The sequence below is a fragment of the Vidua macroura genome, chromosome 31 (genome assembly GCF_024509145.1).
Source record: "Vidua macroura isolate BioBank_ID:100142 chromosome 31, ASM2450914v1, whole genome shotgun sequence".
NCBI lineage: Eukaryota > Metazoa > Chordata > Aves > Passeriformes > Viduidae > Vidua > Vidua macroura.
The window spans coordinates 923,566-941,514 of NC_071601.1; the positions used below are offsets into that span (position 1 = coordinate 923,566).

Genomic DNA, 17,949 nt, shown 5'->3' on the forward strand with positions numbered 1-17,949 from the left:
ATGCAGAATTAACCCAGGTGATTGGTGCCTGGAGGGATTTAGACCAAACTCAGGGCAGACCATCTCTCCTTCGTGTCTGAGGGTCATTAGAAGACAAAGATGCACATGGTTGTTGGTTCTGAGTGTCTCTATCAGCTGCAGTGCCACCCCTGCCCACCTGAGAGTCAGGGATTTGTGGGATTCATGATCTCCAGAGGATGCACTGGGAAAAGGTGAACTTGGGTGTGGTGGGAAGATCCTAGAGAGATTTTGGCACTTGAGTCCTTGCTGCTGCAATGTGGGTAACTGGTCCACATAGACCCAAATTTATGTGACAACAGCAGCTCTTCTAATTGGAAACACCATCCATGCAGCCCCACACAGACACTGAAAACACCATTAGTAGGATTAATAAGAATTCTGATTCCAAAAATCACAAAGGAAAGAACTGTTCTTCACAAACATCCTCAAAATGGCACCTGCTGAAGTGGGGTTCTTTCAGTGAGAAAAAAAATCTGCTTTTGATGAAAGGAAAACAGTGAATTCTTTCCTTTCCATTTTCTTAACATTTAGGGGAAGCTTCAAAATGGAAGAGCCATTTCAAACTAAATAGTGTTGTGTTATAAATACTTCTATATCATTTATGCCACACCAACAGGAACTCCAAAAGTAAGACTGTGTGTGTCTCTCTGTTCCCTGATTGCCTCCAGCTTCTTCAGGACTGAGTCAAATCACCAAACTCACTTCAAATTCCTGAATTAAATTCTTAGACATCTGCCATGCATTGTTCCCCCTGCAAAGTGAGTTTGTGTGTTGTCACTTCCTTGAACTCTGCCATTAGAGTCCCATCAGAGGCTCTGGTGGCTGGGTGGAGCTGTTGCAGAAGAGGCTGCTCTGCAGAAGGCAGGATTTGTCTCTAGCAATGGACCCATGCTGACATTTTCCTCAGGCATTACTTTGGGAGCATAGCTGACACCAGAGTCCTGGAAGGATTACTCTATCCTGCTAAAATAACATTTTTCTGGCAGAGAGCTGTCCCCACATCTGTATTACACTTCACCTAAGCTCTACCTGCCATGCCTGGGCTCCCCAGAGCTGTCCAGACACAGCAGCCACCTGGACTAATTTACTCTGCCCAGCCTGGAAAATCTGATAATATGAAAAGCTTTATCTCCAGGCATTGAGGAGTTGAGCCAAAGGTCTTCCACGTTATTTTTAACATGATGAAAAGTATTATACAACCATGGTTGTGATAAACAGAGGACTGTGATAAGTCACCTTCTCTTGACTCTGTTTTGTGATAAGATTTTGTCTATACCTGTAACACAAACAGTGTTGGAGCCCAAGCACTGGCACTCAGGTGTTTGTGCTAAACTGTTCTCTGGTAGAGTTTTGCCTGCCAGCCCTTTCCCAAAGCTTTCCCAGGCATGAGAAAACAAATTCACATAGTCCAGGAACCATTCCCATTGGGCAGATTGGATACAACTCCTGAGGGATTTTAACAGGATGGGCATGGCAGATTCTCTCAGCTGGACTCAGGGTCTACAAATAATCGTGTTTCTCATTTAGGGTTCAGATACCACCACCAGGTTCTCTTCCCATGTGTCCTTCTGCTCTCTGCTGGTTTTTATGAGCCAGTCTGTGGTGGCAATTCACCACACAGGATCAAAGACCCCAGTTAGCCAAGTGAGTTGAGGCTTGTTTGTGGACCTCTGCTTATCCAGGGACTGAGATTTCCCCCAGTTGCTGTCAGAAATGTTCCAGCTCGGTGTTGGCAGCTTCTTTCCCTACATAAATAGGTAAAACCTGAGACACCTGCAGTCAGCATCCTGGGAAAGGGGCAAGGCTGTCATGGAAAGCAAAAAGTGAAATTTCATGCTGATGACGGCTGTGTACACATAAGCCTGTTGGGGACCAGTCTTCTTCTCAGTGATGTAACGGAGGGATGTTGTCTTTCTCCTACCCCCTGAGGATGTTGGTAACTCTGTCTGGCTGTTCTAGGATGTCCTCTGACTGACCATGGCACCCTTCTCACATCAGGAGGGTGCTGGGGGCTTGTTTTGCCTGCTTGGCCTTCAGTGGTATAAATTCATTGTGTTGTGCCACTTGAATATGCCCAGATCATGTTGGGTCTGTCAGCTCCTGCTCTGCAGGAGCCACTGTGGGCTATTCTGCTTGTCCTGGAGCCAGGAACAGGTTTCAGCAATCCTCCTTTCTCCTCTTTTCACCTCGCTGAGACTCCGTGTTCTCCTATGAGCTCTTGTGGGGAGTTGGTGGATGCCAAACCTCTGTTATTCAATATTCATCTTACCATGTTCTTCTTTGGTTATTTCAGTTTGAACCCCATCCCTGGAAGTGTTCAGGGCCAGGTTGGATGGGATCTGAGCCACCTGGGAGAATGAAAGGTGTCTCTATCCATGGCAGGGAGTTGGAATGAGATGAGTTTTAAGGACCCTTCCCTCTCAAACCATTCCATGATTCACTAGGAAGAGTCAATGGAAAGACAGAGGCATTTCCAAACAACTCATCCCATGTCTCAGACAGCATTCCTGGGGTGAAACAAACACTGAGGCACATGATTGACAAGGCATCTTCATACAGAGGGTTTTAGAACAGTGGGGAAGCTTTGCCAATCCTGATGTGGTGGGCGATGGCCAACATTTTGAACAGGAGACTGACACTTCACTGAGGTTATTTGAGGACAAGCCCAAACAGAGGGTGGATTATCCCATCTCTGCTTGGCCCGGGGTGCTCGTGCCTTCCACAGCAGGATCAGTCTCTGGCTTGCATCCAGGAGGAGATACAAGACTCGATGGCTGCAGGGTTGGAGCTGGTTTGGAGTGCCCGAGTTCACAGAGGACATGGATAGGAGGAGACACGACAGAAGCAGCCAAGATAATGAGAGCACAGATCAGATGAGTGTGGCCGGTCACCTCTTCCTGCAGCAGGGAAAAGGGGGCACTGGGGGCAGCTGAAAGGCAGCAGGATGAAAGGGCAGGAAAGCAAGGCCTTTGGAAACACAATCCCTGGTGACCCCGTGGATGCTTCCTCAAGGCAGTGCTGAGGCATGGGCTGGGGAAGGAACTAAGGAGGGATTCAGATTTTCTGGGGTCACCAAGGACATCTTTAATTTAGCAAAAGGAAAAGGGTTCAGGAAGCAGCATTTCAGGACATAAGCCAGCCTTTAACTGTCGAGGGGCAGGAGGGCAACTCTCCATGTGAACGAGCCTTTGTGGAGTTGCCTTGGCATGGATTTTCTCACAGTGAAAGTTTTGAGAACGTAGATGTGCCTCTGGTCTAATGTGCAAAAGATCTCCTTGTGCCAGCTTGGATATGGATTATCCTGTACAGAAACCCAGCACAAACCTTGTGTGGGATTCCAGTGGGATTTGGTGGTAGAAGGCTTTCTTGTTATCCAGACCTACTTGGAAATCTGTCCCTGAAAGGAGTTACCTTTGTTTCCTGCCTTTCCCAGTCATCAACAGTTTTCTATTTCTCATGGAAGGGTGATGCTGTTTCCAGGTGAGCTGGATCCTGGAGAATGGGGAAGTGATACCCCTTGGAGGAACATCCCAGAGGATCTCCCTAGCAAGGGAGCAGGTGCTGAGGATGTGAAATTCACCCCTCACCTGATGAAACCAAAATATTTTATGTGAGAAAAGAGCAAAGGACAGAACACTGCTGTGGTATCTCTTCCCAGTCTCCCCAGTGTCAAGATCTGGATTTGCATCCCTGGTAATTCCAGCTCTTAGCAGAGCACAGAGGTGCCACATAAATGGGAGGAGGCCGTTCCTGGGTCAGACTTTTGCACCATGTTCACAAGAGGTGGAATAGTTCCCATCTGCCATACTGCACTGGAGAAACTGTTGAAGGAAGTGTCTTGAAATCCAATGAGGAAAATTAATGGCAAAATAGTCTGTGCAGCCCTTTACTATTTATATACTGGCAATATTCCATGTTTTTCCATGTTTAAAGAGACAAATAAAGAGGGAAAATAAAGGGGAAAAGACACAAGTCATTCCCTCCTCTGATGGGGAAGAATAAAGAAAAATCAAGTATCAAAATCCATCAGGAAACAATGAAAATCAGACCTGGGGTCTGATTCTGACCCCTTTTACTCTGACACAAACAAATTAAATCAGATTTAAAAATGAGGGAGAGTGACTTTCAGGCCCCGTTGTTACAAAAGCAGGATCTGGCTTGATCTCTTTTGTGTATAAATGCATTTTCACTCTGTGTGCATCAAAATGAAAGCCTGTTCCTCGTCTCCTACTGAGCTTCAGGGAGGAACGTGCCACCCAAAGGGGAAAACAGGATAACAGGGTTCACAGCACAGGGGCCTGAGCAGCCAGTGAGGGATGGGGATGAACTGAAATGTGGCACTTGGCATTAAGCAAGAGATGCCTCTGCACAGGGGCTGAGGGAAGGTTTCGTGTCACACTCAATATTTGCCATCCCGCTCACCCGGGAGAAATGTTGGTATCTTCCCATTTTGTTTTAGTGGAGTCTTAAGGAGAATTAATGTCAAAAAAGAAATAGAGCACTGTTCAGGCATAATTTTCAACGTTAAAGGGGCAGGCACCACAGGAAATACTCAGGGAATGTGCTACAGCAACTGCATCCAAATTATGGGCAGCCAACGACCTGCAGCTGGATTTGTGATGAAAACTGTACCTACCCCTAGTGAAAATCCTCTCTTCTCAGCTGGACAACACTGAGTAAGGACAAAATGGGTGTATTGTTCATTTTAAATATTCATTTGTGTGTGTGTGTGTGTGATTTTTTTCCATTAGAATGCTTGTAAAACCCTGCATAGCAGGAATAGGCCAGATAGACAGGGATGGCTTTCCCTGCACTGTTTTTGTTCCCAGACTTTAAAAGCAGCAATGGCAATTTCATGGGAGCCATTGCTTTGATTCTTTCATGTCAATGGGTTTTTTTCCAAACAGCCTTTTTACAAATCTGATATGACCTTTTCTTTTTCTGGACTATGGTTAGGACCCAGAGGAGGAAAACCAAACCAGGATGAAATTCAGGGTGTTCCTGTGAGCTTCTGCAGTTTCCCTTGCACTCAGAGTGTTTCAGGCTCCTCTCCTCTGGTATCAGATCACCGTCTGCATTGTACTCAAGTCCACTCATGTTTTCATGCTCCAAAGCAACAGCTCTTGTTTCCCTTTCTCAAAGAATCTATTCCTTGGTCTGATATTCTCAGAAATTTAACTTTTATACACCTGCCTTATTTCCCACTGCTTTCTCGTCTCTCTCTGTGCCATTTCCTGTTGCACAGCCTCTGTGCCACATGTGTTTATAATTTAAGGGTGATCATGAGCTCCCCTGAGAAAGGCAGAATTTTTTTGAGTCTCAGCTGGTGTCATTTGAAATGCCCTGAGTGCCTTCCTTCACTCTAGCTCCCAGTTCAGAAATGTTCTTCTCCTCTGCATGCAAGTTTGTCACATCTGCCAGCTCCACATGGTGGTCTGGAATATCCTAAAGCATCTCAAACGTTGTGGATTCCCACCTGTGATGGTTGCACTAAGCTTTGAACCTCCTTTGGGCAAACAGACATCATTTAACCATGGACACCCTGGGGTGACTCTCTACAATAGGAGCTGAATCCTGTCTGAAATGCCTTGTCAAGCACACTGTGATGTGAAGGAGAACTATTCCCTGCTTTAGCTTGGATTTTAAATGAGATCTTGGGTGAATCCTTCAAATCTTGGTGCTTCATCTGTCAAACAGGACATTATAGAGCTCTGCCTCCTCGTGCTGAATGTAGGTGAGCAGATGTCTCACTGCAAGGACTTCGGGGTTCATCCCTAAAGGAATCTGGGGGATTCTTTCTTGTGCTGTGTCATTCAAGACACAGGGACTTGACTCCTTGATGGTGCTGACTTTGGCTTGTGTGTCACTCATGGCTTCCTAGGGCAGAGAGGTTTGAAGAGAAGCCCAGTCTGTGCCAGTCTGACTTGTTGTGGGTAGGTGGGATACAGATCCCAGAGCTGCAGCCACAAGGCTTCCAGCCCCACAGGAGCTGATTTGCTCCTGGCTTGAGAATGCCTGCAGAGATGTAGCTGTGCATGGTGGGGATGTTCCACTCCCAAGACTGAGAACAGAGTGGGAAGAGTGAGAGTGGGCTTTTTTGAAGTGACTTCAGTGTTTACCCAACCTCATCCCTTTGATAAACAAACATTGGAAGGGAACTGAAACCTACTCGTGCTCCACGAAGGTGCGTCAGTTACCACGTGCAAGAGTCAGAATCAAAATAAAAAATTACTGCTCATGTGCTCATGTGATCCAACTTTTCAGGACTTTTTTTTTTTTAGTTATAATTGAAGAGATCTCTAAAGTTGCTTAGAAATAAGGTCTGGAGAAGTTGAGGGGAAAAACAGAGACAGTTTATCTCACAGTCTGTGAGAATTGTAAATTCTGTGAAGATGTCACGGGTTAGAAGTCACAGGGAAAGTTGGGAATAGGAAACTTGTGGTCAAGATGACAAAAGTGCTGTGTCATTTAGGTCTGTATGAAAGAGCTAGGGAATAATTTCTGTGGCAGGAAGTAAGAGTGATGTAAAAGTCTTTACATTACTCCACAGTTCCTGCTGACATCCACCTACAGATCTCCCCCCTCGCACCCAGGTCCAGATCCTGCTCATCACTGGGGTGCCAAAATTCACATTCAACACAAGATTTGTGAACTTTTAAGCAACAGCAAAAATATGTCAAAATGCCCAGAGATCCTTCATTGCCTCCCTCGGATCTTGGTGCAGATGAAGAGACAATGAGCTGCTCTGTACAGGGGGGACTCATCCCGCCTGATTGCTGGTGCTCACACGTCCCCTGGCAAGGGATGGAGTCAGACACCTTGGGAGCATGAGTCAACCCCTCCCTGTCCCACACACGGATGTCAGGACAGGCTGAATCACTTTCTGGGGGTGTCTGCCTCTCTCTGCTGGGTGGAGAAGACGTTCAGATGACTGTCAGCAGCCCGAGTGCCGTGCGAGTGACTCAACACACGCACTCTGTGCAATTTACAACAAAGGCTGTGATTAGTGGAGGGCTCTGCCCTGAAAACATTAGGTAAAGCCTTTATGTGCAAACTGGGGGATTGTTTTGGGTGTATTTTATTCCCCTCTCTTTTCTAGAATAAATGAGCCCAATAGAAACATTTTTAATCCAGGGTGACACATCTGTCTCCTGTGGGTTGGTGCTGCTTGAGTTTCCCTGTACAGGTACAGCTAATGCTGTACAAGTTTCTAGTAAAACAGCACTAAAATAAGGCAATAAATGACATATTTTTTCCCTGCTAATCATGGAAAGTTTTTCAGCTGAATAGTCAAGAGGTAGTGCAACTACTTACACACATAACAAAACTTTGTGGCATGACTTATCCTTCCAAAACTGTTAATAAAGTCTACCAAAAATGTAACTCATCTTGTAGGTTAAAAATGAATCTAATCTACATCTGCTTGAGTATGAGGCTGTTAATATTTAGAAGTTTCCATCCATTATGGGGAGAGACTGAGGGAGCTGGGCCTGTTCAGTCTGGAGAAGACTGAGAGGGGATCTCAATATTCCATACAAATATCTCCAAGGGGTGTCAGAGGATGGTGCCAGACTCTTTGCAGAGGTGCCCAGTGACAGGATGAGGAGCAGTGGCCATAAAATAAACCACAAGAAGTTCCATTTCAACCTGAGAAAGAACTTCTTTACACTGAGGGTGGCAGAGCACTGGAACAGCTGCCCAGGGAGAGCATGGCATTCCCTCTCTGGAGACATTCCAAACCCACCTGGATGTGTTCCTGCGCCACCTGCTCCAGGTGATCTTACCTTGGCAGAGTGATTGGATGATCTCCAGGGCTTTCTTCCAACTCCAACCATTCTCTGAGTCTGTGGTTGGAATCCCCAAGTCCTATGCCCCTATGTGTTTCTTAGTGAGGACTTAGAACTTGGGGAAAATAGTGATTTTCTTAAAGCTGGTGGCTTAAAGCTTCCCTCTTGGATAAGGCCACTGCTCTCACTACTTTGCTGTTTGTTGGTTTTTAAAGTTCAGTCTGAAATTTGAATGCACATTTGAGCCCAAAGACAAGGGATTCAGAGGGAAACTTGAGAGCTGATGAAAAGGTGTAGTTTTGGTGGACTTTGCAGGCTGTGAGAATTCCAACGAGGGCAGAGTTGGAGTCTGCCATCCTTCCTGGCCTTCTTCTCCATCATTTCTCCTCCAGACACAGATAGGTTGGAAGGAGGGAAATCTAACCCTGCCACACTGTGGGGTGGGCTCCTCAAAACCAAGATAAATTCTATAGAGTGAGATCTGAGGAGTCAGTGGACCTTATTTGCATAACCATGGAAGCCAGGCCTCTGTGAGAAGAGAGAAAAGAAAAGAGGAGAAGAAGAAATTTAGGTTTTTCAGGCATTTTACCTTTTTAACTCTGAGCAGCTGCAGCAAGATGCTCCTTGGATTTTCTTAAAGAAGTAAAAGCCAAATAAGATCTGGACCTATCACACAGTTACATGTCAGAGATGGAGGGGCATTTCTCATTGTTTTGCTTGGAACCATTAGCAGTTTTTCCTTTGGACTTTAAAGGCAATGTTCCCAGATAAATTTTTGGCTAAGGCCCAGTCCAACCATGGCTACCAAATTATTGAGCTTCCCAAATATGGATTTTGGTCCATGATCTGTTTCCTCACCTGCAGAACAGTTGTCCAGTGAGCAGCAGTGGGGGCAAAGGAATAAGATGCCAGCAGCTCTTTCTTTTCCCAGGAATCTCTCAATTAATTTTTATTGTGATGCTTTGCTCCATGAGTTGTTCAATCTACCCTTGTGATAATCAATGGAATTATATTTTTAAAAGCCTCTCAAGAGTGGTGGGGCCACTATTTTATCTTCCGGAGGAAATAAATTGTTTAAGTGTTGGGATGGAGAATAAGACCAGGTCCCTTTGGAATATCATGGGATGTTCTGCCCCACGTGAGGCTGCAGGGGGATGTGTTGGGAGATGAAGGTGACCCCAGTGCAGGCTGTGCCCTGCCTGACATGACTGTGACTTGGATTTGTGCTCCAGCCAGGAGGCAAGACTGGAGAAGAGCTTCCTCCAGTATAGGTCTTGGGTCCATCCCAGAAACAAGGCAGGGATTTGCTGGAGAGATCAGATTCTTTTTTTGGGATTCTTTCAAGGGTATTGATGAGTCTTGATGCTCCCTGGATTTATATGTTTATCTGCATGGGGCAAAAACCTTGTTTTTCTGAAAAGCAAATGCAAATGGGCATACCTGAGTAAGGCAGAATCAATGGGAATGTTGCTTTAAAAAAAAAAGTGGTTTAGAATAAAAAAGAATCCAAGCAGTTGGAGGGAATTCAGGTGTCTTGCTCTTGCCATGGCGCATTCCAAGAGAGATTCCACTCTCCAAGAATGTAACTTTCACGCTTGGGCTTCAGCTTTTAGATGGGATCTGGATTTCAAGCTCTCAAACGTGGATCTAGTCAGGATGAGCACAGAGGCTGTTCCCTACTGGAACTGCCAGGGTGGGGTGGCCGATCCAGCGGCTCAGGAAAATAAGGACAAGGAGTCAGAGAACTCCTGAATACGGCACCATTTCCAATTCCCACACTGATATCTCTGTATTTCTCTCCTCCAGACTGTAAGGACAACCTGACGTGAGTTGAACCTTCAGGCTCCTGAGCCTGCCCCAGATGCAATAATTTAGTGAGCAGATGATGTTTTCCACCAAAGCTCCTGTCTAACTCAGTGGATCTGTGTGTCTTCCGGCAGGTGTGTCCTCTGTGGCCTCCCTGATGTCCCTGGCTTGGGTGCTAGCCTCCTATCACAAGCTTCTTCGGGACTCTAGGGACGACAAGAAGAGTATGAGCTACAGAGGGGCCCTCATCCATCTCTTCTGGCGCCTCTTCACCATCTCATCCCGAGTTATTTCTTTTGCTCTCTTTGCTTCCATCTTCCAGCTCTACTTTGGGATCTTTGTAGTGGTCCATTGGTGTGCCATGGCTTTCTGGATCATCCATGGTGGGACAGATTTCTGCATGTCTAAGTGGGAGGAGATCCTCTTCAACATGGTGGTAGGGATTGTGTACATTTTCTGCTGGTTTAATGTCAAGGAAGGGCGGACTCGATACCGAATGTTTGCGTATTACACGGTGGTCCTGACGGAGAACGCTGCCTTGACGCTCCTTTGGTATTTTTACAGAGATCCTGACACCACTGACTCCTATGCCGTGCCAGCACTGTGTTGTGTCTTTCTTAGCTTTGCTGCTGGGATAGCTTTGATGCTGTTATATTATGGTGTGCTGCATCCCATGGGGCCAAGAGCTAAGATCTTTGCCAGCTCCTGTTGCGCCGAGCTGCTCTGGGGCATTCCTTTGCCCCCCGATGTTGAGCCCATGGCGCCCCAAACCCCTGGGTACCGGGGGGCCCAGGCTACGCCCACCAGAGCGGTCACGGAGCAACAGGAGGAACTCACAGCTGACACTTGCTTGCCCGTTTTCCAGGTGAGAGCAATGGTACCATCTACTCCATCTGGGCGACCCTACCCCCCCGAGGGGCCTCTCATTAAGATTGACATCCCAAGAAAAAGATATCCTGCCTGGGATGCTCATTTTGTAGACAGGAGGTTAAGAAGAACTATCAACATCCTCCAATATGTCACCCCCACAGCTGTAGGTATTAGGTATAGAGATGGACCTCTCTTATATGAGTTGCTACAATATGAATCTTCACTTTAAAGCTCCTTAAAGTAAAAGAGGGGACCTTATTTTTGTTTACGGTAAACACAGATCATGAAACAAACACAAACCTTCAGATAAGCTTTCTTTCTGGTTGCTGTATGTATAAAAAAAAAAAGATATTCTCTATGTTTTGTAAGTAAAAACAAAAAGAAAAACTTTTCTTTTGTTTTTTACACACAAGAAACAGTATTTCAACTTCCACACCTAGGATTCACAGGTGGAGAAGGAGGCATCTCCACATCAGTTTTATACCGTACACCAAGTGTAGAACATTATTTATGGGATTGGTGCTGATTGAAAAATAAAAAAAAAAAAACAAACAAACAAACCTACAACTGCCTTATGCCCTTAGGTGCTGAGTTTCATTAAGTACTGTCACCTTTCTCATGCAAAACTCTTTGATGATTATATGCCAGGAAAAAAAAAAAAAACAAAAGAAAAACCAATCATCCAACTGAAATGCAAACCTTAAAATTAAAAAAAAAAAAAAAATTAACAACAACAACAAAAAGAGAGAAATGTATGAAAATAAACCCTGTTGCTCATATTTGATTTAGCAGAAAAAAACCCTCCAAATGTCTAAAGATAAGAAAGAAAAGATAAGAAAGCAAAGCCAAGACAACCCCAATAGAGTTTGATTTTTCCAACAGCTGAAAGACAAAATCAGGTCTGTAAGATAATTTGGGAAGGAATTTATAACACCATTGGGCCAAGCCTTGACCGAGTCGTGTTATAAATGTGACCCCACCATGGTACCGTTTTCCTCGTGGAAATGGACCCTGTACAAAGGTGGGATTGTACCAGATCAGTGTGAAAATACAGGATCTGATCTTGTTCCCAACAACTGCTCGTGCTAAAGCCCCACTGTCTCCAGTGGAGCAAATACCAACAGTCTGAGCCCAGAATAAGGCCTGTCACCTTGATTTCTGGAAAATGAGAAATTATCAAAATTATAAACCAAAAACATGATCTGAAAGTACATTTCCACATATCTAATAATTATTTCAGTAATAATAAAACTCAGCATGGTAGCAAAAAGCGAGTCAATTTAAAGGCACAATACTTGATCAGTGACTGGCAAAATAATTTGACCTACTGTATCATTTTAAGGCTGTGAAAGGCATACATGTATTATTTGTAATCTCGTGTAAGACCTGTCATGTCTCATTCAGTGCGAGCCTTAAAGTGATTGTAAAGCATCCTTTGTTCCATTTTGGGGATTTTTGGGTTTTGATTTTTTGTTTTGTTTCTGTTTTGTTTTTAAGGAAAACAAAACATGAAAAGTCGGGATTAAAAAAAAACACAAAAAACACAAAAAACAAACAACAACAAAACAACCAACAAAACTTCTTCAAACGGTAATAACCTGTAAAACTGACTCACGTCTCGAGATGATTTGGTGCTTTGTATTTCTGTTGATGTTGTTGTTGTGATTTAGCTGAGAAAATTCTTCGACTCGGTTACATGTGGGGAACTGCTGATAAAAACTGTCTCGTGTCACCCTCTACTGTAAGTACATGGCGAGAAACAACAACCAGAGGAAACCCAAGAGCGTAGCGAGAGCGCCGTGGTTTAGCTTAGCCTTCCACCGCCAGGAGATGCTGCCACCTCCGACGCTGGCAAAGCCCAGACGGTCCCGCCGAGGGCTGTGGGGTTGTCTTGACATTTCCAAATAACCCGCTCGGTGTCTGAACATTCTCATCTCTCTCGGATTATGTTTCTGTGCTGGAATATCTTGGGGTTTTTTTTCGAGTTAAATCACCGGGTTTGCGTCTATCCAACACCCTTTTTCCGTTTCGAGAGTATTGCTCCTTTAAAGGAATATTCCCGTTTCAGGGCATCTTTTCAATCCCACCATCCCTCTACTTGGGAGGGGAAGAACAACAACAACAAAATGAGATATTTTTAAGTGAATGCTGTAGTATTTTCTGTGTGTAATTGCAATTTTTTATTCCAGAAATACTGTAACTGTCTAGGGTGCAAAACTCCCATGCTGACCTATTCTGAAGAGAAGATCAGCATGGAGGGATATTTTTTAATTATGATTATTATTTTTTTTTTAATTTCAAGAATCAGTTGTTTTTTTTAATTATGATAGTATTTAAAGAAACTAGTACCAATTTTATATAACAGTTTAAAGAAGCTGAATGCTTTCTTCGCCTGAATATACCTGAAGAGAAACATTTTTTTCAATCAGTGATCCTTTGCAGTATTCTGAGAAAATGTTGGGGTTTCTTCAGTTGTTTCATTTTGTTTTGTAAAGGAAACTTTCAGCTGGTGTCTGTCCCTTTCAAGGAGGGCAGGACTCCTTCACGCCAAACTATAGACACATGGCAAAGTTTATACAAAGCCAAATTGTCAGTGGTACTGTAATTCCCAGTCAAACTCCATTTCAGGCAGATGTTTCTGGGCTCTGATTACAACCAATGTGATGGTCACATTTTCATGCAAAGGGAGGGATTTGGTCTTGTCATCCCCTGTCTAATTCCCCAGTCTCTTGTTTGCTGTGCACATAAATACATATATGTATATATATATATATATATACATGAACTGATATATATTTCCCTTCTTTCATTTCCCTTCTCCATTGTCTGTGCCCCACAGCCAGTCCCTTCTCAAGTGTTCTACTAACATTTCACCCCGTTTTTCCCCTGATCAGTGTGCTGTCTCCATAAAAAGAGGTAATTTGTGAAGTGAACTCGCTGTCCCCACCTGCTGAGTCTTAAGAACACAGAGGTGCCCATCCTCCAGCTGCAGGCCTACATTTCTCCTTCCAGAACTTTCTTTTTACTTGCCTTTAATGTTAGTGTAGACTTATCTTGATATAATTCCCCATGTAAACGTTCCCCTTGGTCCTTGCATGAAGAGCTCTCCTCCTCACATCTGCATTTCCGTGGCAAAAGCATGAGAAAGGAATGGATGGCAAACAGCCCTGCTGTTCCTTGGGGACCATTTTTCCAGGAGGTGGCATTCTTGTTATCAAAAGCACCCTAAGAAAGTCCTGCTCCCCATACTCGTCAACCTTGAGGTCTGGAAATGTGGTGCTGATCACTGACCCCATTGAACAGCCGGACCCTTCCCACCAGGACAGTGACAACGAGCCAAGGCACAGTCACCAGGTGCCAGGAGGAGGAGACCCTTCAGTGTTGCCTCTCATGAGCAACTCCAGCCTTCCTTCCCTCAGGAACGGGATCTTACTCCACACCACCACACCAACAGCCGTCGCCTCCGCCCTGTGCCGGGAGTGGAGGGGCAAAACACTCTGGAAGTGTCCTTACTTCTCAATGCAGTGCTAACTTCTCACAACCAAACCAGCTTAACCAAGGGCTTGACACATCCCTGTTCCAAAGTCCTCCTCCTTCGTGGCTCGTAGTGTGGATAACAACAAAGGCAGGTGCCTCCACTGCGAGTTAAGACTGTTTCATTACTTGCATAAACTTTCTGCCTCTGCTTCTCCTTTCTTTGAATGATATTCATCAGCATCTTCATTTAGCAAAGGATTTCCAGGGAGAGCCTGTATCGTCCCTGAAGAACCGTTTCTTTTTCCAGGACTTCATTACAGCCTTAACATAAAGCACGTGCTCTGCCACTACTCCCAACATGTTCCTGGTGGACAGTTTGGGGTGGTGACCATTTCCTTTTGGGATTACCTGTGATCTTGTTGCCAAACAGCGCCTTTTGCCAAGCCAAAAGCTCAGGGTGGAAAACTACCCCAGCCCTTTATTGGTACTAATCCCAGTGCTAAGAGTCTCGTCCTATCCTCCTATTTTATATTTTTTGCCCTTTGATTTTTTGGTGTGCACTTTTGCAGGATGGTCAGCAACTTGTTTTGGTTTCACTTTGATTTTAACTCCTCAGCTTTTCCCTGGTACCTTTTGTATACCATTTCCCACCTTCTGGCCAGAAGATACTGCATGAGGAACTTTTCAAACTGCCCTGGAGAAGGTTGAGCCTGTATCTATTCACATCACAAGATCGGTGGGCAAGTTCTCTGGCACATTTGTGGTGCTGGATTCACCCTGGGATCATCTAAACCAGCCAACTGTGCCATGCCAGGGCATTGCCGAGGCACGAGGGCTCCACCATCCCGACTGTTATTATTCAAACCTTCCCTGGCATGGTTTTGATCCGCTCCAAGGAGCCCTGGGCTCAGGCACAGCTTGCCCAGGCTTTGGCACTGGCCAAAGACTGTCCCCAGTCAGCAGTTTGGATGCAGCTGCTCCATATCAGGCATGGAAGATTTTAGGAATCAGGAAGGGGCCAGCACTACTCAGTTGGTTTCGTGGCCAGAATGGATCCTGCAGGTGATTAAATTTCCTGATAAAGATGCAACTCTGTGCCACAGACCAGGATGCAGGACATGGTGGAGTACATCAGCTCCAATCTGGCATTTTTCTGTTTTCTGCCTGATTCAATGGACAAGTTATTTTTCAGTTCACTTTGTTCTTTTTGCTGAGGCTGTTTTGCAAACTGCATCACTTTTATGGCTCGGATGTCAACCCATCCATCCCTCCATCCATGTCAGATGGATGGCATGTTTACTGTGATAGTGTTACACATCCATAGGCAGCTAATTCGGAGACAGGAATCATTCAGACCAGACCAAATCAACAGTGGAAACACAGGAATTACAAGGTCCCTGCCCATGCCCTTGTCATGCTTTGCCACCCACACGAAGCATTTTTCATCTGCAGCAAATCCAACCTGAACTGTAGAAGAGGAGCCAATGGTGAATAATTACCAGACTAAAGTGCAAGTGAGACACCCATTTCAAGTGTAAATATATATATTTTCAGTGTTTGGGATTGGAGCTACTTCTCTGCTTCACCCCATCCTTTTGTGCACCTGCCAAAAGTCAGCAGTCATTTGCATGTATTTTTATTTAAAGCTGACTGGATGAAATGGCAAAATTAATTCCAAGCTTTAGTGAATTGTCTGCTAAAATCTGGCTCATGCGAGGAGCGTCACTATTGACTTTCAGAGTGCAATCACCCCGTGCTCTTCAGATATATTTTTGTACACACAAGATTCACTTCACAATTTATCCCACCCCTGGCCCTGCACGTCACCCCTGTCACCCGCACACCTGCAGCATGACTAAACCTCCTGAAGAAAATGTGGTCTGAGGTTAGTCCAGCATGATTTCATTGAAACTCAGAGGTGCTTTGAAAAGGAAAACTTACTACTGTGCATTTGCAAAACCTTTTAGTGCCTGCTTGCTGGGCAGCTTGGGCAGGAGACAATTTGGAAGCTGCCGGAGTCAGTGGAAATTTGTGGAGACAGGCTTTCCTAGGATTTTTCCTTCTTTTACTGGGTTTGCTTTTCTCTGGGTTCTGCTCAGATCGAATGTGGTCCTGCAAAAGAAAACCCACCAGAAAACAAAAACCCAAATAACCATGACAAAATGAGGTCTATGCCAATCCCCACAGAAGCTGAGGTGGCTGGTGTAGGACGGTAGGGATGATGTGAACTCCGTTGTGGACCCTTTGCTTGCTGGAGCTTGCATGCTGTTCTTTTGGCAGTTGTCTCAAGCCCTGGGGGCTTTGGGAATGGTGCTTTCCCAGGGTTATGATTGCTGGTTTTATTTTTCCTTGGAGCTCAGGTGTATTCTGGTGCAGAGAATCTCAGCCTGGTTTGAACGAGGAGATTTGAGGCTATCCCAAATAGACGTGGGCAAACCTTTCACTGTGTGCAGAACACATTTCCAGACCTTTGAGTACCGCTAGAGATTGTTGCAATCCATTTAATTCTCCATGAGCACGTTCAGAATCGCTTCATTGTTCTGTTGTGTTTGAACTTGGGAATAACAGTGTGGTGACTCTTTCCTGTCGAGGTGTGATGTGAAAAAAGGGAGGAGCTTTGCTGCTGTGCTGGGTATTGCCTGTGTTCAACCCTTGCTCCTTACTTGAAGCTCAGACAGTGGGATAATGAGAAAAATGGGAAAATGAGATGTCGGATCGCTGCATATGTTCCATTGGCTCTTCGCTGATGAGGAGGGAGGCAACTGGTGACTATTAAAATAAATCTGCATAAACCATCTGGACCTCAGTGTATATTCAGACATGCCTAAAACCCAAATGGAAAGTGATGTTGTTGATAAAATAATGTGGATACCTTTTCCTGTCATATATTAAAAACCTAAAAATGAAACGAAACCAAAACCAAGCCCTACAAATGGAAAAAAATTATTTGAGAGCAGAAACCTTCCTGTGCCCTCCCCATTCCTTTGGGACACATGCAGCAAGGCAACTGTTTGAAAGCCAGGCACTTTGTAATCCGCGGAGTTAATTGGATTTGTGCAATGCTGTGTTTGTCAGATGGTCTCTTACGGAGAGTGTAGAAAGTGGCCACGGTCTAAAAGTCATTGCAGATTTTTGGGTGACAGTACTCCTGGGTTTCGACCCCAGCTCTACCACGAAGTTGCTGTGTAACCTTGGGCAAGTGATTTAACCTTTCTGTGCCTACAGTTTACCCATCTGTACATGGGTATAATAATATTTACCTACCTCACAGGGGTGTTGTGAGGCTTAAGTTAACATGTGTGAGAGGTGCTGGAAGTGCGCCGTGAAAATTTCATTCCTGCTGGGTTTGTGCTGTTGTGGGGGATGAGTAGTGAAGGGGTGGGTTACAACATGCAGAAGGAAAACCTGCTGGTGCATGTCTTGAGAAAGTGATTTGAATTCTTTTCTCTCCCCAAAAGCAAGGAACGGAGAAAATTGTTGTGCGCCAACTGAACAGCCTTGCTTTCCTGGTCAAATGTAACAGCACTATTTGCAATATTATTTTCTTACACAACAGGTGACCTTTCCCTTTTCCTTGCTGTTTCTGAAAACTTGAAACTAAAGATGACAAAAGTATTTCTGAACCTAACAGATTACTGATGAATACTTGAATTTCTTTAAAAGTTGCTCTCATCAGCCACGGTTAAATGTGCACTAATCTTTCAGTCATCAGCTTCCATCTGAATACAGTGAAAAATTTGCTCACGCTGTTTTGGAATAGCCTGGACCTTATTTGGGAGGCTGGTATTGCTGAGGACTCCTGTAGGCATGGGAAAACTAGTGTCTCAACTGATAAACATGTGAAAAAATATCTTTTTTTTCCTTTCTGTTTTTGCCTTTTAAGTTCCTTGACTGCCTAAGACAGCACAATAATTGCAGTTTACTTGGTTGAACAGTAGCTTTTTTTTTTTTTTTTTTTTGTTTTGTTTTTGAATTGTTTCCTTACACA

General features: G+C 44.7%; 1 protein-coding gene across 1 annotated transcript in view; it reads left to right on the forward strand.

Moving 5' to 3' along the window:
• The window catches only part of XKR6 (XK related 6), a 165,195-nt gene extending 153,196 nt beyond the window's left edge, over window positions 1–11,999 (forward strand). Inside the window, exon 3 of the mRNA XM_054001618.1 lies at window positions 9,749–11,999. Within this exon, the coding sequence (XP_053857593.1) occupies window positions 9,749–10,713 (965 nt within the window). The 3' untranslated portion in view covers window positions 10,714–11,999. The remainder of the gene's footprint in view (window positions 1–9,748) is intronic.
• The last annotated feature ends 5,950 nt before the right edge of the window (window positions 12,000–17,949 follow it).